The 20,392-nt window shown below is 41.8% G+C and overlaps 1 protein-coding gene across 2 annotated transcripts in view; it reads left to right on the top strand.

Moving 5' to 3' along the window:
* Positions 1 to 20,392, top strand: part of robo3 (roundabout, axon guidance receptor, homolog 3 (Drosophila)) — a 315,506-nt gene that overhangs the window by 286,702 nt on the left and 8,412 nt on the right. For both annotated transcript variants that reach the window (XM_059957275.1, XM_059957274.1), the window contains 2 exons: positions 617 to 817; positions 11,955 to 12,109. In XM_059957275.1, coding sequence (XP_059813258.1) covers positions 617 to 817; positions 11,955 to 12,109 — 356 coding nt within the window. The remainder of the gene's footprint in view (positions 1 to 616; positions 818 to 11,954; positions 12,110 to 20,392) is intronic.

Genomic DNA, 20,392 nt, shown 5'->3' with positions numbered 1-20,392 from the left:
GATGTGAGGAGGTTAATGGGCATCACTATCTTTGTGGCTTAAGCAGTAACCTCCAAAAAGTTATTTTTCCCAAAAACTAGATTAATATGTTATGTCAAAAGAAGTGGATGCATTTCCATAGCAACACTAATCTCTTCCTTGTGACTACCCCAACAATCATGTGCTGACCCCCAATCTTATCTCTGAGACAATTGACTCAATAGCTAGTTTTCCCACATATGAGGAGCTATGAGACTTGTAGAGGCCACTCACTTTTTGGCAGGTGTCAGTGCTCCCAGCTGGGGAATGACACCTACTTCAGATCCCAAAACAGGCCTGAAGAATTCTTAGGCTCAAGCTCCGATATTTGTCACTTGTGGCCCTGAACAATGACTTAGCAAACTGTTCACTGATAAAATGGTGTCAGATGTGATCAGGGTCTACACTCAGCTTAGATACCATGCTAATGACTTGGACGTTGATTGGCCAAATGAGGTCTCTCACCTTGACTCTTACTTTGATGTTCCCCTATGTGCAATTTTCCAACAAGACTCACAATCAGGAACAGAACATTCGTTAAGCTGGAACGCTGACTTGGCCAGCTTTTGTTGACTCACTCTATCTCTGCCTTGGACAGATCTTCCACCACCGCCTGAGCCTCCCCCAGCTGATGGAGTTGTGGAGACTCCTTACTTACAGCCCAATAGAATGGAGACCGGGGGGACCTCGCTTGACCATGATGGAAATGCTTCGTGCACCGAGAGGAGACCATCAGCTGATCAACGAACAGACAGTGCACACCCTCACAACAGAGCTGCATCTTCACGACACAAAAATGGTGAGCAGAAGACAGACCTCGGCAGTGGACAGCAGTGATTTGACCTTATATGTAACAAAGCTTTACTAATTTAGGATTCTCTCTGGAGCTGAAGTTTGCTTTGACTGAGAAGTGTTGAACTGAAAAAAAAGCAGTATTTACTTAACCTCTCCCATCAAGTTGTGTTGTTCCCCAATTTCTTGGATCTCAAGTTTTTTCTTGAGATGAGATACAGATTCCAAATTCCCAAACCAATTAAGGCAGAAAAAAATCTTAGTTCCTTTAAATGATCCAGCCTGGTCCAGAAGACCACAAAGACCATGAACTGTTTTAGTTGCTGCCTCTGCATAGCAAGAAACTGGTTTAACCCTCAGCTTTAGGAGCCATTTGATTAGTCACTGTCTTATGGTACCAACTCTGCTGAGCAACTAATCGTACTAACCTGTGGGATCTCTCTCCAGCTCGTCATTCCAATGAAGATTTCTCTTTAAAAAATAATCTCCTGTAGGCTTCAGCTGTCAAACATTTTGATCAGTTTGCCTTGAACCTTAATCTGCTTGGAGTTTGTAGTTCTGAACTGGAGCACCAAGTTCTCAAACTAGCTGCAGTACCTTTGGGCTCAGAAAGCAAGCACTCAACCATACTTCCAGATGTCAATCACTATCCAATGATCTTGGCTGGAAGAGGTGCATCTTTGAGATAGGATCAGGCTCAATTGTATCCTCTTATTTGCCATCTAGTGCACACATTCACAGGGATACCCACTTAAAGGGTGGCCAATCCTAGCAATAACACAAAAAAATTCTGTAGATGCTGGAATTCTAAAGCAACACACACACAAAATGCTGGAGGAACTCAGCAGGTCAGGCAGCATCCATGGAAATGAACAAGCAGTCAACGTTTTGGGCCAAGACCTTTCTTCAGGACTGGAAAGGAAGGGGGAAGACGCCAGAATAAAAAAGGTGGGGGGTGGGTGGATGGATGGATGAACATCAGGTGACAAGGCAAATGGTATGTTGGCTTTCAGAACAAAGCAGTTTAAGTACAGGAGCAACGATGCCTTGCCTCAGTTATATAGAGCCTTGATGATACCATGCCTGAAACAGCATTGTGTGTAGTTAAGAGTTATCTGATCTCAAAAAAGAACATTCACCAGACTGATTATTGGGTTAGCAGGACACATGTATGATGAGAACTTAAGTCAACTAGTTTTGTACACACTCGGGCTTTTGAAGAATAAGAAGACTAACTACAATATCCTGACTGGACTAGACAGACTGCGGAGAAACCAGACAAGATCTCAGCTTCAGATTACAAGGCAAGAGATTTATGACTGAAATGATAAGATATTATTTCACTTAAAGAAAAACAAATCTCTGGAATTTGCAGCCACAACTGAATATATTTTTTAAAACCGTTAGATAAATTCTCAACACAAAAAGCATCTAGAGAGAGAGCGATGAAATATGTTATTGAGATAGATTGTATTGGAGGGCAGAACAAGTTTGAAAGGTCAAATGGCCAATTCCAGCTCCTATTTTCTTAGTTTCCATGTTTCATATGAAAGACATGGATCAGGTCAGCAGATGAGCTGAATTATCCGGCCTTACAAAGTCAGAAACTCAGCACAGGGTCAAATATGACACCAAGTTGCCAAACAAAGGGATGAAGTCAATGGTTGAGGATCTTGCGGCATGGACTGAACAGGGGAAGTTAATTCTTATCCAACAAAATACCTTACAACAGAGACTTGGAGTGGCGATAGCAAGTCAGGGTAAGTGTCAGCAGCATAGATGTGGTAACTGATGATACGTTTTAAATTACATTGCAAGGACTAGCCTGTAGATGAGATATACGAGGAATCCAAGATTAGTTCCTTGGAGACATAAACTGTACTGGAGCAGACATGGATAGAGAATCCACTAGGAGTATATCCCAATGGAATGATTGTACATGGAACAAAGCATAAATATGTTCAGAACTATTCCCTCCACAGAATCTGCTTTACCTGACCTCTTGTGTACTCTACCTTACCAATAACGTTTCTGGAGAAAGATTGTTCCATTAACGATCTGCTGAGCCCACGGGCTAAGTTCATTTATATTTATTTTCAGTATCAGATTGTTGCTGGCAAGGCTAGCATTTATTTCCCAGCACTAATTTCCCTTGTGAAGGTGATGATGAACTGTCACCTTGAACTGCCAGTGAAGGAATTTCTATGGTTCCACTCCGCAGGGAATTCCAAGGATTTCAAAGCAGTTATGACGAAGGACCAGCAACATATTTTCAAGTCAGGATAGTGGTGTTCTCATGTTCTTTGCTGTTCTTGACCCTCTCGGTGGTTGTGGTTGCTGGTTTGGTAGGTACTCTTGGTCTGGACGAGTAAGTACCGTGCACTTTGTTGATGGTGTGCACTGTGGTCACTGTGAGCTTGTTTTGAATGAATTTTTAGGGTGCTTGATGAGATGCCAATTAACTGGTTTGCTTTTACTTGGATGTTTTTGAGCTTGTTGGGAGATCTTAGTGCACTCCTGCATTCAAGTGAAGAATAATCTGTCACATTCCTGATCTCCCCTTGTGGATGGTGGGGCTTTACTGAGTGAGTCACTCACCATAGAATACCCAGATTCTAATTTGTTCTTGCAGCCATGCTACTGGCTTGGCTGGTTCAATTGAGTTTCTGGTCCATGGTGTTCTCCATGGTACTGATGGTGGGAGACTCAATCATGGTACTGCCATTGAACATTGAGGGTAGGTGGTTCAACTGTCTCTTTTTGGAATGGGTACTGCCTGGCACAAATATTTCTTGCCATTTATCAGATCATACCTGAATATTGTTTGGGTTTTGCTGCATATGGGTATAGTCTGCTCTGTTTGCTGTGGTACATGAATGTGACTAAACATTGCAGAATTTATAATGAAGCAACTGATGATGACTAGACTTAGGACAATGCTAGAAGAAACATCCACAGTAAGGTCCTTGGGTTGTGATGATTGATGTCCAGCAACAACAACCATCGTCCATTTGTAAAGTCATTGTATCATCTGTAATTCCCACTGATTTCAGACTTACCAGGGCATCCTGATGCTACCATAATTTCAGTGACAGCAATTTTATCTCTCTATACAATTTAGTTCCCTTGGACCAGATCTGTGATGAGATCTGGTAGTTCTTGTGCAACTGAAACTGGGCATCAGTATCTAAAACCAGTTATTGGTGGCAGCTTGATTGTTCTGCTGATGTCACCTTCCATCATGTTGCCAATGATTGAGAGTAGTAATTAACCAAATTGGATTTGTTCATCTGTGTTGTGAACAGGTCATTGCTGACCAATTGCCTTTTGAAAGCATGTGGAGTGAATCAGATAGGGTGTAGACTGGCTTCTGTGATGTTGGGATCCCAGCAGGAGGCCAAGGTGGAGCATCCATTCAGCACTTCTCCCTGAAAGTGTTAGCAAATATTTCTTCCTTTCTTCCTTTGCATTGGTACCCATCTATCCCATCTATTGGCCCCTCCCCCCCGAGGAGGAGGAAGATTTAGTAGCTTCTGCAGATGCTGGAAACCCTGAGCAACACAGACAAGAAAAAAAGTCTGGTGTTTTGCCTCCCAGCTGCTAAAGTCCAGGGTGTCTCAGAGCGGCTGCAGAAGATTCTCAAGAAGGAGGTTGAGCAGCCAGAGGTTTGTTAAAGCTGTTGGGGAGGGTTTAAACTAATTTGGCAGGGGGGGGGGTGTGTGGGAGCCCCAGTGATAAGGCTGAGGATGGGGCAGTTGGTATACAAGTACGTACACACTACAGTGTGTAGTGAGAATATGAGGAAGGACAGGCAGATAATAAGCCAAAATTGCAGTTTGTTGGATCAGTTGAAGTGTAACATGGGGGCAAAATTGAAAAGGATGATGAATACAGGACTGAAGGTGTTATATTTGAATGCACATTGTATAATGAATAAGATAGGTGATCTTGTAGCACAGTTAGAGATTGGCAGGTATGATGTTATGGGCATCACTGAGTCATGGCTGAAAGAAGATCACAGTTGGGAGCTTAAAATCCAGGAAACAAATTGTGTTGAAAGGACAGGCAGGGAGGCAGAGGGGTGGGGTGGCTCTGTTGGTAAATAAAAAATGAAATCAAATCATTGGAAAGAGGTGTTCTAGCATCAGAAGATGTAGAATTGTTGTGGATAGAGCTAAGAAACTGCAAGGGTAAATATATCCTCGTGCAAGTGATATACAGAGCCACAGAGCAGTAGTAAAGATGTGGTCTACAAATTACAATGGGAGATTGAAAATGCATGTCGAAAGAGCAGTGGTACGATAGTCATGAGGGATTTCAAAATGCATGTGGATTTGGAAAATCGGGTTGTTGCTGGATCTTAAGAGAGGAAATTTGTAGAGTGCCTATGAGATGGCTTTTTAGAGCAGCTTGTGATTGAGCCCACTAGGGAAAAGGCTATTCTGGATTGGATGTTGTGTTAATAACCAGATTTAATTGAAGTTCCTGGGAAGTTTCAAAAACCAAAAGAAGGCATCTTAAAAAAAAAGCCAGAGGAGAGAAAGAGTGAAATATGAAGGTAAGCTAGCCAAAAATACCAAAGTTGATACCAGAAGTTTTTTCAGATACAGTTTATAAAGAGTAAAAGAGTGGCGAGAGGGAATATGAGACCACTGAAAAATGACCCTGGAGAGGTAGTAATGGGACAAAGAAATGGCAGATGAACTTAATAAGTATTTTGCATTACTGTGGAAGACACTAGCAATATGCCAGAAATTTGAGAGTGTCAGGGGCAGAACTGAGTGTAGTTGCTATAACTGAGAAGAAAGTTCTTGGGAAGCTAAAAGGTCTGAAGGTAGATACGTCATCTGGACCAGATGAACTACATCCTAGGGTTCTGAAAGTGGTAGCTGAGAGATTGAGGAGGCATTAGCAATGACCTTTCAAGAATCACTAGATTCTGGAATGGTCGTTGAGGACTGGAAAATTGCAAATACCACTCCACTCTTCAAGAAGGGAGGAAATCAGAAGAAAAGAAATTACAGGCCAGTTAGCCTGACTTCACTGCTTGGAAAGATATTGGAATTCGTTATTAAGGATGAGGCTTTAGGGTACTTGGAGGTGCCTGATAAAGTAGGCCAAAGTCAGCATGGTTTCCTTAAGGGGAAATCTTGCCTGACAAATCTGTTACAATTCTTTGAAGAAACGACAGGCAGTATAGACAAAGGAGAATCAGTCGGTGTGGTTAGTTGGATTTTTAGAAGGCCTTTGTCAAGGTGCCACACATAAAGCAGCTTAACAAGATATTACAGCACAGATCCTAACATGGATTGGCTGACTGACAGGAGGCAAAGAGTGGGAATAAAGGGGGCCTAGTCAGGTTAGCTGCCAGTGAGATGTGGTGTTCTACAGTTTTCAGTATTAGGACTGCTTCTATTCTCATTATATATGAACAATTTGGATGATGGAATTGAAGGTTTTGTGGCCAAGTTTGCAGATGATACAAAGATATGTGGAGGGGCAGATAGTGTTGAGAAAGCAGGAAGTTTGCAGAAGGACTTGGACAGACTCGGAGGATGGGCAAAGTCTACAGGTGGAATATAATGTAGGAAAGGGTACGGTCATGCACTTTGGTAGAAGGAATACAGGCATAGACTGTTTTCTAAACATGGAGAAAATCTAAAATTCAGAGGTGCAAGAAAACTTAGGAGTCCTTGTGTAGGTTCCCCTGAAGGTTATCTTGCAGGCTGAGTTGGTGGTAAGGTAGGTAAATGCAATGTTAGCATTCATTTCACAAGGACTAGAATATAAGAGCAAGGATGTGATGCTGAGGTTTTATAAGGCATTGGTCAAACTGCACTTGGAGTATTGGGAGCAGTTAGGCCCCCTTATCTAAGAAAATATGTACTGGCCTTGGAGTGTCCAGAGGAGATTCACAAGAATGATCCCAGGAGCGAAAGGGTTAATGTATGAGGAGTGTTTAATGTGCCTGGGCCTGTACATGCTGGAGTTTAGAAGAATGAGAGTGGATCTCATTGAATCCTATTGAATATTGACAGGCCTGGATAGAGTAGATATGGAGAGGATGTTTCCCATAGTGAGTGAGTCTAGGACCAGAGGGCATAGCCTTAGAATAGAGGGACATCCATTTAGAACAGAGATGAGAAGGAATTTCTTCAGCCAGAGTGGGGTGATTCTGTGGAATTCATTGCCATGAGCGGCTGTGGAAGCCAAGTTATTGAGTATATTTAAAGTAGATGTTGAGAAGTTCTTGGTCAGTCAGGTTGTTAAAGGATACCGGGAGAAGGGAGGATACTGGGGTTGAGAGGGATAATAAATCAGTCATGATGAATGGCAGAGCAGACTCGCCAGGCCAGATGTCCTAATTCTGCTCCTATGTCTTATGGTCTTATTGCCTAAAATGCTGGAGGAACTCGGGATGTCAGACAGATTCCATGCAGGAGAATAAATGGTTGGTGATTCGGGTCAAGACCTTTCATCAGGACTCAGCCCAAAATGTTGATCGTTTATTTCCTTCCCTAGATACTGCCTGACTTGCTGAGTTCATCCTGCATTTTGTGTGGGTTGCTTAACTAGAGGTTCAATCTGATCCGTTGCCTAGGAGAAAGCAAGATTCTGTCCATTGCTTGCTGCTGTCTTTGTCATTTAACATGCATTGTCCATCTGATGAACAACATATTATTCATTTCCTCCACTGTTCAGTGCTGGCCAACTGCACTCTAACACCTTCAACCTCAATGTCTGAATACCATCACGTTAGATGGAATGTCTTGATCTTCAAATGATGCTGGAACATTGACAATAATTTTGTTGAGTGTGCACTCGTTTCTTACTCACTGGGCATTGTTTCCTGGTGCTCCCCTTCCAGTGTTCCCATGCACCTTTTCAACTCACCAAGGCCCCAATCCCCATGGTCCATAAAAAGTTACCTGGCTTACTGGAAAATGCATGACAGATAACAATTAAAAGAAATGGATTGAATGCAAATAACTTCTAGAAGTCCAGAAAATTATCCAGTCCAGTTCCAGTTGTACTGGATTATCAGAGTTTATTGTAAAATAATTAAAATAGACAATTGGGGTAGATGCAGAACAACTACAGTATTTCTACTGTGAGGTGTGGACTTAATCTCAAAATACAAATTGAACCAGTTTGGAAGAAAATAAGAAGCATTTTTTTTCACTCAGAGGCAGGAAGAAATCTGAAGTCCTCTCTCATATAAAGCTGTGATGTTGGATCAGTCAGAATTTTACAGTCCAGAACTGATAAATCTTAAAATGGGTTTCAGAACTGCTACTTCCAACCAACTATATTGCTGAACATTGGAGCAAACCTACTCCTGTTTCTGCATTCCCATATTCCATACATTAGTTTCCCTTCCCCCCCCAAAGGATATCTTATTCTGCTGTATGAAATTTTGCTGATTATGGCCCTTGTGATAAGCCCAGAGTTTCATTTATTGCCAGATAATTGAGGCTTATCCCAACTAATTGGGCCTCTCTTCCTCCACTGGCGTCTTTGGAGTTGCTGATTTCAATCGTACTATCAAGGGGAGGCTAAACCCATTAAAATTATTTATGGTGGCTTTTGTTATAATGTTGAAAAATTCATAATCTTTTGTCCTTGATGAAAATGTAAATCTCACAGAAACAAAATTCTTTTAACAAGGTTGTGACTCAATGAGATGCTTTGCAATAATTTCCCAATACTTGGCAGAGCAGGTCTGAGATATTTACAGCAAATGGACTGGGTCAGCACTAAATTTCAAAGGAAGCCTTAAATTAGCTGCAAGGTAGGAAGGGTAGTTACCATAGTGTCATATTACTTTGGAGTTAGAGCTAATTGATTCCATTAACTCCATTCCCTGTGATGAAGGGTATGGAAGTGTTTTATTTAAATGAAAACTCTGTAGGTTATTACAAACATTTACAGACCAAGCCAGTGGAATATTAGGGAGATACAAATCTGAAATTATAATGGCTGCCCTGTTGATGGATTTGAGATAAGTAAGTGCAGCCTAAAACCCACTCCACATCTAATGGTTCTGTGTTGCCGATTGGATATCTACTATTTCACTAGCCTTTCCAGTACAATGTGCCATTTCTTTTAACTCAGAGGGTTTAGTAGTTAATATTGTCAACTATGTTGTCAGTTCTTTTCCTAAAGCTTGCTGTGTGGGAGGTTGTCATTAAAATCAGTGGTGATATTGTCAACTTCCTTAGTGCTTACTAGGGAGAATTACTAAGATCAGCATTGTTAGTGAGATAGACAGCTATCTGGACTGAGTTATAGGTTCAAGCCCTACAGTGCAAGGAAGCTGGATTGCATCAATAGAGGTACAGTGTACAGTGACACATGATGCTAGCTGGGAAAACTTAATAAAGTGCACAGAGGGAAGAAATGGATTAACATTGGTAGTGAAAATCAAATAATAACCTCTGAATTCTTGAAGTCTAAATTAGAAACTGAGCCTGCAGTATTTTAATGCCAGTATTGATCAACCTTAAGTGCTTCAATTTGCTCAACTCCAGCTATTAGTCTGCTGTCTCATTCCCCGACTTCTTGTTCACGTACTTCTACAATATCAGCTACTTCCCAATAGGAGGACAAGGTGATTTGTCTGTATGTTGGATGCAAGATGGTTAAGCTTCTGTTTGGGCAACTAATGTTATATCCAAATAGTCCGTCCTTATGCGCAAGAACTGAATCTTGGAAACTACTTCACTATAAGGGAATTACAACACTAAACTCATTCTGGAATTTACCTGATCTCAAGGTGGGTCAGAATTGAAGATAACTTAGTAGAGTCTTTGAAATTTGAACTTGCATCAGCTGATTGAACTTTTTCCTTGAGTCAAAAGATTGTGTGTTGAAGGACATCTCCAAAAACCACCCATTGAACCTGGCCTGAACTTTAGCTTTTTACCAGGGAAGTGCTCCACTACTAAAGATGTTGCATTAAAGCCAGCGATTGACTGCTTCCTATGATATCCCATGATATCATCTGAAGATCATAAATTCTTCCTTCAGCTATCACAGCCAAGAACAAATGAGATTGGTAATCCATTTGCTAATTGTGATCTCTTGACTTGAACAGCATGAATGCTACATGAAATGAGTGCACATTAAAGTATTTGATTTTGATATTCATGTAACTTCAAATAAATGCTCCCCCTAAGCACCCTGAGGTATTCAGAAGTCAATTCATAATTTGGAGTCAGATCCATGTATATGCCTGTCTATTTTCTCTCTCTGAAGGCCATTAATCAACTTGTTTTGACTTTTACAACAGATCAGCAGCCTCCATGGCCATATCTTCTAGAGTTAATAATCCATAAGCAGATGTTTTAAAATTCCTTGAGACAAGAATTCCATAAGAAACGAGAATGGAAGTAAGACATGAGCCCCTTGTGTCTGCTTTGCTACTTGATAAGATATAGCCGATCCAACTTTCCTCTCGTCCCACCCTCTCCCCATTAGCATCATTTTCCTGACTGATTAAATATTAAACCACTTCAGCCTTGAATATATTCAAGGATTCTGCCTCTGTACCTGTTTGGAGCAACAAATTCATCCAGTTCAAGTGAAAACAAAATCTTCATCATCAAGTCTGCAGTGGGTTTTGCTTTATCCTGAGACTATGCCCTCAGGTCCAAGAGTCTCCCAGCAATGAAACATCCTCCTGGCATTTATCCTATCAAGATCTCTTAGAATCTGTTGTATTTCAATAAGATTGCCTCTCCTTCTTCCAAACTCTAATGAGTACAGACTCAAGCAGTTTAACCTTTTGCACTATTACCTCACTGTTCTTCTTATGCACTATTTGTTTTATTTATTTGTAACTTACAGTAATTTTATATCTTGCACTGTAACTGCTGCCACAAAACAACAGATTTCATGATGTATGTCAGTAATAATAAAGCTGAATCTGATTCACCATAACAACCTCTCCTTATCTGGCGAACCTTCTCTTAACTACCTCCAACGACAATATATAAGGGGACTATAATATTTCCATATGTAAGGGGACCAGAACTGTTGATAGTTTTCTGGACTTATATTCACTGACAACTTGTACAGTTGTAGTGAGAATTCCTTATTTTTATTCTCCAAACCTCTGAAGTGAAAACCAACATCCCACTGGCCCAATTACCTGCTGTGCTTGTGTGGCATCTTTTTGTGCTCCATGTACAAAAGTCTCCAGGCTCCTAGCAGTCTTTCTCCATTTAAATAATAATCCATTTCAAGACTTACTATAGAGTACTGCAGCACAGAACAGGCCCTTCAGCCTATCTAGTTCATGCCAAACTATAAATCTGCTAGGTCCCATCAACCAACACCTGAACCATATCCCTCCATACCCCTCTCATCCATTTACCTATCTAAATATCTCTTAAATGGTGAAATCAAACTCGCATCCACCAATTCCACTAGCAGCTCATTCCATACTCTTCCCACCTTCTGGTTGAAGAAACTCCCCTCATGTTTCCCTTAAGCATTTCACCTTTCACCCTTAAACCTGGACCTCTCATTCTAATTTCACTCAATCTCAGTAGAAAAAAGCGGCTTGCATTTACACTATTTATACCCCTCATAATTTTGTACACCTCTATCAAATCTTCTCTCATTCTCCTATGCCCTAGGAAATAAAATCCTAACCTATTCAACTTTTTGCTATAAGTCAGGTCCTCGTGTTGGCAACATGCTTGTAAATTTTATCTGCACTCTTTCAAGCTTATTGATATATTTCCTGTAGGTAGAAGACTATACAAAGCACAACACTTTAAATTAGGCCTCACCAATGTCTTATACAACTTCAACATAACATTCCAACTCTAGCACTCAATACTTTGATTTATGAAGGTCAGTGTGCCAAAAGTTCTCTTTACAAACCTATCGATCTACGACGCCACTTTCAATGACCCTGCCTACCTATGACGCCACTTTCAATATGCTGCTATAGTGGGATTTGAACTCATAATCTTGGAACTGATAATCCAGTACCATAATTACTAAGTATTGCAGATTTTCATAGGTTTTACACTCTTTAGAGGTGTGAGAGATACAGAACAAATCAGAGTGATTCTGTTAATGGTTTTAGGCTGCTAGAATAACTTTTCATTTTCTTTGAATTGCTCTTGCAGAAGATGACTTAATACCGTACAGTAAACCCAACTTCCTGCAACGGGGTCAGATGTCAAGCAATTGCTCCACAACAGGAAGTTCATCATCCAGAGGTTCAACCGGGTCACGGGGTCACGTACCAGGGCGAAGCAAAGCTGGAGTAGACCGCAGTGAGGTAGGAGGCTACAGAGCCAACTTCCATAGTAGAACATCCTAGAGATCTGCTACCTTATTGATCTCCTGTCCAAAAGGAATGTAGTAACAGATGATCGTCCATCCATACAATTCCCAGTATTAATGTATTTTTGTCTTGCGATTGCTATCACCATTCACCATATGTCAATCTAGGCAGATAACCCACTTACTCTTGTTCCATCTAACATGCAATGTACAGGGGTTTCCAATAACTCTAACAAAGACCCCATGACATGTGGAAGATAGCCTTATAATGTTTTCAGAATCAGCTTAGGGATGGGATTTTTTTTTAAGGACAGAATTTCTTAGGGATGGGATTTATAAGCATTTGGAAAGCCATGGCCTAATTAGGGAGAGCCAGCTTTGCTCTATACAGGGTTAGTTGTGTGTTACTAGTTGAGTTTTTTTGATGAGGTGATGAGGGTGATTGATGAAAGTAGAGCTGTGGATGTTGTCTTCATGAATTTTTATAAGGCATTTGACAAGGTCGCTCATGGGATGCCCATCCAGTAGATTACGATACATGGGATCCATGGTGATTTTCTGTTTTGGATTCAGAACTGGCTGGGCCATAGTAGACAAGGGTAGTGTTTGAATAGACTTGTTCTAGCTGTAGGTCTGTGATTAATGGTGTTCCGCAAGGATCTGTACTGGGACCTCTGCTGTTGCGATGTATATAAATAACCAGGATGAAAACGCTGATGGGTGGGTTAGTAAGTTTGCAGGTGACTTATTCTGGCTTTATCCCCTTCCTTTACAGTCCTGATGAAGGGTCTCGGCCCAAAACATTGACTGTTAGTTCATTTCCACAGATGCTGCCTGATTTTCTGAGTTTCTGAAGGCTGAGAGAAGATCTGATAGAGGTTTATAGGATTATGAGAAGCATAGACAGAACAGACAGACAATATATTTTTCCACAGTGTTGAAATGTTTAATACCAGAGGGCATGCATTTGAGGTGAGGGGGGTAACTTCAAAGGAGATGTGAGGGGCAAGTTTTTTTTTAAAAAACACAGAATGGTGTGCGTCTGGAACACGCTGCCTGGGGTGGTGGTAGAGGCAGAAACATTAGGGGCTTTTAAGAGACTTTTAGATTCCTCACATTCATGTGCCTATATGGAAGAATATGGAAGTGTAGGCATAAGGGATTAGTTTAGTTGGTTTTTGATTACTAATTTAATTGGTTTGGCACAATATTGTGGATCAAAGGGTCTGTTCTTGTGCTGTACTGTTCGATATTCTTTGTTAACAATTTGCATTGCATCCCCGTACATTTTATTTCTGATTTATATAAACACGGTCTGTGCTAAGGATAAACTGCAAAATTCTTCCTAATTTTATTATTTCTGTAAAGGTTTGGTTCTGAAACTCCATGGGGATCTTATGGCTCCCTGTAATTGTTGCAAATGACTGAGAAATGAGTATTGCCACACTTACAGAATTTGTATCATCCAACCCACCTAGTTTACACTCTACAGGGCCATTCACCCTGCATCTATCCACCTAACTCACTTTATTCATTGAGGGCAAGGCCAGCATATGTTTCTCAGGCCTAATTTCCCTGGAATCCAATGATTTTTCAGCTATTTCAGAACACAGTTAAGAGCTGTCGACACTGGAGTGTGTCCCAAGTCAAATACTGTGCAAACCAGGTAAGGACAGCAAACTAGTGTCCATCAAGTAACTGTTTTCATGACAAGAGTTTGATGATCATCATTACTGACGCTGGATTTTATTTCAGATTGATTTGATTAACAGGGTTCAAATCCCCCGGCTGACGTGGGATTTGAACTCATGTTGCAGGTTCATTAGCCCAGCCATCTGGTTTGCTAGTCCAGTTACATAATGCACTGTACCGATTCTATCAGCAGAGCCCTCTTTCCTGTGGTACTGATTGTTTGATTAACCCTGAAAAGTATCTATTCACTTCAACCCGTATTCATAATCCTAACCACACTCTGAGCTTTCATCTGAACTTCTTCTATATTTATAGGTAACAATTTTTATATTTATGATTTAATTGCCCTATGATTTTGAAAGCTTATGTATTTCAACTATCAGCACACGTCTTTTACAATGATATAGCTTGTCAAACCAGCAGATGAATTTTAGCTACCACAGTGAAGTGGCAATTGGCGTTTCTCCAGTTAAATGTAGAGGAATGTTATCCAAAGATTTGGGCTAATAATGCTACAAATAGCTGCTCGCAGGTAAGTTGTAGATGATTGGGATAAGTATCTGCATTTGTAGAGAAATAGCTTGGTATAACACCTAATTCACCTTTGCATTCTGCATGTTTCAGTCACTACAACAGTCAGATTGTAATCTGAATCAGTGCAATGATTGTTGCTGTGGAGTTGATACCAATTACAAGTCTGGGTCAGTACAGTTACTATTGTGTATATGTACACTGGATTGATAGAGCACTAACTGTATTTGTCCAAATTTTAGTCAGTACCACAGCTACTGAAATTGATATGTTCAGTCAGTCATTGATATTAGTAACATTAATTGTTTGAAATTCTATATTAGGTTGCAGAAGAATATTGCAAGATGGAAACTTGGCCATTAGGTTCACAAATCTACCATTCTAATGGAATAGGGTAATTCTGAAGGAGGTGATGAAACTTTGCTTTACAAGCCATTGTACTTTTAAGAGTTAAATTATCATTTGTTGCAGAGGCGATGAAAATTCTCTCTAGAGAGATCAGTGTGCTCCCCGCTTGAGGGCAAGGATTTATAGATAACTATGTCAGGAGTCCTTTAGAGCTCTATTATGCGGTTTAGATTACAAAGCTAATCGCTGTATTAACATCCATTGAACCCCCTGCACCTTATATACTTGATACTCCCTTAATGTAACTGCTACTGGAATGAAAAGAACAGCTTGTGAGATGAATCTTTGCTCTGAGGCCTGCGCAGACCTGTCAGGCCTTACCTAGAGCAAAGGGCCACCTTCAGCCTCAATTCCTTTCAGTCTTTTTTTTCTCTTTTGTTGTGTCTTTTTGCTTCTCTACAAAGGCTCTTTCATCCTGGCTGCAGATTCCATTGGTGGATCTGTCACAGGAATGCTGATGGTTGAGATGTGGTGGAGCTGCACTTTGTTCAAATCGGAACCCTCCAGACTGCTTCCACAAGCTGGTTTGATGAAAATAAAGGAAAAAGACTTTCTTGGCCCTGCCTCAATCAGATCTGAGCTATTGCTTGTTGAATGATGCCATTTATCATTAGAACCTGCTCAGAGACATTATACCGTTTGCAAGGTCATCAAATGGACCCATACCTCATTGTTAAATTGTATTTTGTAGCCAGGACATAATCAGTCACAGTCATAGAAAGATACAGCATGGAAACAAGCTCCTTGTCCACAGAATCCAACCACCCATTTGTACTAATCCTACATTGGGAGACCGCTTCGCCGAGCACCTATGCTCCATCTGCCAGCAAAAGCAGGATCTCCCAGTGGCCAGCCATTTAATACACTTCCCATTCCCATTCCAACATGCCAGTCCATCTACTGCTGCAATGAGGCCACACTCAGGTTGGAGGAGCAACACCTTATATTCCATCTGAGCAGAACGGCATGAACATTGATTTCTTGAACTTCTGGAAATGCAACCCCCTCCCCCACCCCCATCTTCTAACTCTGACTCCTCATCTTGTTTTCGCCAGTCCCGATGAAGGGTCTCAGCCTGAAACGTCGACTGTACTCTTTTCCATAGAAGCTGCCTGGCCTGCTGAGATCCTCCAGCAATTTTGTGTGTGTTAATCCTACATTAATCCCATTTTTAAATCATCCTCTCTCACTTTCAGAAACTTTTTGTACACTGCATGCCTTTTTCCACCAATTTCACTGTCATAGAGGTAAAGCACATAAATACATCCTTAAGCCCACTGAACATCAACTACCCATTTTACACTAATCCAATGTTAATTTTCCCCAGATTCTACCACCTAATTACACATTAAAAGTGATTCACAGTGCCCAGTTAACCTGGAAACCTGCAAATATTTGGAATATGGGAGGAAACTAGAGCACCCAGCAAAAGCCACACCGTCACATTGCAAACTCCACATAGAGAGCACCAGAGATCAAGATTGAACCTTAGTCTCTGAGATAGTGGCTCTAACAGCTGCGCATCTGTGCCACCCAGTGAGTTACAAATGACTTGTTAAACAATTTAGGGCACGACAAACAGGAAGCTGCTAAAACATCATTCTTGGATCAACGGTCACTTCCGAATTAGCTGGTTGCGTTTCCACACTTGACACCATAAACTGGTCCATGTCACCTTGGCTGACATTTCAATGCAGTACTGAGAGACTGCTGCAATTTTTAGTCTCAGGTGAAGCTGTGTCCTCTCAGCTTGACCAAATAAAAACCCATGCATATTGGAAGAGAAGTAATGAAGTTTTTTTTGTAAATCTCTGAGGTTCAAAATGATTTTGCTTACCATTGGAGGAAGGAGGCTTGTTGCCTATGATCAGGATCAGGTTTAATATCACTGGCATACTGCATGTTGTTTTGCAGCAGCAGAACAGTGCAATAAATTTTTAAACTATAAATTACAATAAGAAATATATATAATAATTAAATTGAATAAGTAGTGCAAATAGAGTGCACAAAAAAAATAGTGAGGCAGTGTTCATGGGTTCATTGTCCATGTAGAAATCTGATGACAGAGGGAAGAAACTGTTCCTAAAATGTTGAGTGTGGGTTTTCAGGCTCTTGTACCTCCTCCTTGATAGTAACAGTGAGAGGAGGGCATGACCTTGATGCTCGGAAGGCTAGTGCCCATGATAGAGCTGGCTGAGTTTGCAACATTCTGCAGATTTTTCTGTTCCTCTGCAGTGCAACCGGTTAGAATGCTCTCCATGGTACATCTGTAGAAGTTTAAGAGTGGCCTTGGTGATATGCCAAGCCTCCTTGAGCTCCTAATGAAATATAGTCACAGTCATGCCTTCTTTGTAATTGCATCACTATGTTGGGCCCAGGGTAGATCTTCACAGATGTTGACACCCATGGACGTGAACCTGCCACCCTTTCCACTGATGATTCCTCAATGAGGACCTCACCTTCCTGAAGTCCACAATCCTTGGTTTTATTGACATTGAGTGCAACGCTGTTGTTGTGACACCACTCAACCAGCTGATTTATCTCACACTTGTACCCTTCCTTGTTACCATCTGCAATTCTGTCAACAATAGTTGTATCATCGGTGAATTTATCAAAGGTGTTTGAGCTGTGCCTAGCTACACAGTCATGGGTGTAGAAAGAACAAAGCATGGGCTAAGCGCACATCCTTGAGCTGTGCCAGTGTTGATTGTCAGTGAGGAGGAGATGTTATTTCCGATCTGCACATTCATGACTGTACTTTCCAAAGTGTGGGTATGGGTCGGCACAGTAATTGTTGTTGATGGTGGTATAACTGTGGTCAAGTTGTCCTCTGGTTCCACAGGTAACATGTTGGTGGTAATTTTTCGGAAACTTCTTCAAGCTGGCCTGGTTGAAATCTCCCGCAATGATAGGTGTGCCGTTCCGTGCCTGCCGATCATGGTGCTCGGTTCCTCCAATGCCTGCCTGATGTTGGCCAGGGTGGAATGTACACCACTACCAGGATGACAATGGAAAACTCCCTCATCAGATAAAACGGACAACATCTCACCAATGGATAGTCCAGGTCGGCTGAGCAGAACTGAGACAGAAGCACCATGTCTGTGCACCATGATGAGTTAACCATGAAGCATACTCCCCCTTCTCTACCTTTAACTGACTCAACTGACCTGTCTTTGCAGGGAATGGTGAGCCACCAGGCTGCAGCTGTCACACCCACAGATTCGGCAGCACAGCAGATTTGGCAATTGCGCTCGTGAATATGCACACATCAGTTAATTATTATTTCATTGTGATAGTATTTAACTCCACTCATTCCGTCATAGTATTTGTCGAGATTCGGACACATCAATGCTTTGTTGCCTGCTTGCATTCCACCTTGCCCGAGAAATTGGACTGTTGAGTCAACTAACTCTGAAGACTAGCGGTCTTCATTTTATTCTCAGTTGTTCTCTTTCAACACAGTGTAGGCTTCGTTTTCCATTTGGGAGTTTTCGTTAACGGCCCTATTTGGCCTAGCGTTTATTGTTTTCTTTTCCCTTTAACACTGTTCGCATTAAAGTCTGTAAACTATTGACCTGCTTCAGTGTCTCTCTCTCTCTCCACTTCATGTTTCCATGAAGTAAAGTACACTGCAGTCCCTGATGTCCCTCTGGAACTGCAATCTTGTTTAGATGAGTTCAGTTCTATTTTCCAGACACTGTACATTTGCTAGTGGGATAGTCGGGAGTGGGTGCCTAAGGTCTCTCGACTTCAATTGTACCTATAGCCCAACATGCCTTCCCTGCTTCCATTTTCTTATAGGGGTGTTGCACTCATGACCTGAGTCTGTCGTCCAGGGTCCACTGATTTTGAGGATCAAAAAATTTTTTAAACACCGTAAAGCATCGTTGCTTACTGGATACCCATGTCTGTGACTGTGAATTTCAACTGTCGTAGTCCTACATGGGGATATTTGACGATTCCCATTGGAGCTGCACATAGAGAGTCACCGCTGTCTATTGCACGTTTCCTATTGATTCAAGGTGCAGTCCGTCACACTGGACCGAGTTTGTCAGCTCAGCTCAGCCAGTGCCACTGTGTCACATAATGGTGAACCCTAGGACCTGAGCCCATAATCCTGGTCAGCACCAAAGTAGAGCTGCATTATCAGAGTTACCTTCCAGATGTTAAATCAATTCCCCCCTCCCTGCATGCCTGGATGGCCTGTGCTCATCAATCCCAGGTCAGTGGGCAGAGCAGCTGTCTTATCCTGTGGTTTGCAAGGGTGCATGGTGAACTCGTGGTAGAAAAGGAAAAGATTTATTTGTGAAGCAATAGTTGCCACACAAGAGGCCTCACTGTCCCCACTGCCTGTAATGCCCAGCACATCCTCTTATATGGGATTAGGTTAGCCAGTTCAGCCTTGGTCTCCTCCAGTCACACGTTCTGTCTCATGTATACAACCTTCTCCAAGAAAGGAGTGACAGTATAAAGAGGTGTCTGGAGAATCTGTCTGTCATTGTTCAATAGGTCAGCTCTGCTTAAGGAATGCGAGGGCGGAGGGGGAGGGGCACTGAAATCTGAATCCGCTAAATGCAGGACAGGGTAGTGTTTGAGAAACCAGATTGAAGGTGGCAGGGGACTGAGAAGAATAGACAACTCTGCTCTAGTCATAATTTTTTTGTCACATTATAGCCATCTTCTCCTGGTATTCACCTTCTCTTAGACTTTTCCTGTCAGTGCTAAGTTTCCTTCATTATCATTCTGCACAACATAGGAGACTGTTCAACCCATCAAGTCCATGCTGGCTGTCAGAGCAATCCCATCATATCCATGGCCCTACATTACTGGGTGATCTGTTCTCTCTCACATTTCCTCAGCACTCCCATCCGCCCATTCTAGAGGCAATTTACAACATCAATTAACTTAACCACCAGCACCCGTTTAGCAAAGGAAGCTGGAGCATCTACAGCCACAGACAACATTCAAGGCCAGGTTTGGATCTGTCCTGCCAAGCAACCCTCTTTCTCTCTGGAAGGGTTTAGTTCTGCAGGATCTCACACCTCTCAGTCTTCTCCAGAGTTGGGGCCTCCACTAAATTTTCTGAGAACATGGTTTCTTTGTCTGGATCTCATGCAACCAGAACAGCCCATTGATACAGTTCCTGTACATAAATGAGTGGAGCCAGTGAAAAGCTGCCCTCCTCACTCACTGTATTGTGGGCCATTCACCAAGCCAAGGTGCTGCTTGGAATCACATCACCTGGAGTGGTCTTTGCAGTTTGCAGCCTGAGTACCTGTTTTCAAATACAATGGGATTTCCAGATGTTAATGCATCTGTAGGGTTATTAAATGCTTAAACCCCTGGCCTAACACTCTGAACTTGAGCTGCTTGGAGACCATTAGACACAGGAGCAGAATTAGGCCACTTGGCCCATTGAATCTGCTCTGCCATTTCATCACGGCTGATCCATTTTCCTCCCACTCCCAATCTTCTGCCTTCTCCCCATATCCCTTCATGCCCTGACCAATCAAAAATCTTATCAATCTCTGTCTTAAGTATACACAAAGACTTGGCCTCCACAGCTGCCTGTGGCAACGAATTCAACAGATTCACTTCATCTTCACACCTCCTGGATGAAGGAGTCTCAACTGTTCATAGTATACTG

This window comes from Hypanus sabinus, chromosome X2 (assembly GCF_030144855.1).
Source record: "Hypanus sabinus isolate sHypSab1 chromosome X2, sHypSab1.hap1, whole genome shotgun sequence".
Lineage (NCBI taxonomy): Eukaryota > Metazoa > Chordata > Chondrichthyes > Myliobatiformes > Dasyatidae > Hypanus > Hypanus sabinus.
Note: the sequence above shows the minus strand (reverse complement) of the source record. Positions and strands in the feature narration are given on the sequence as shown.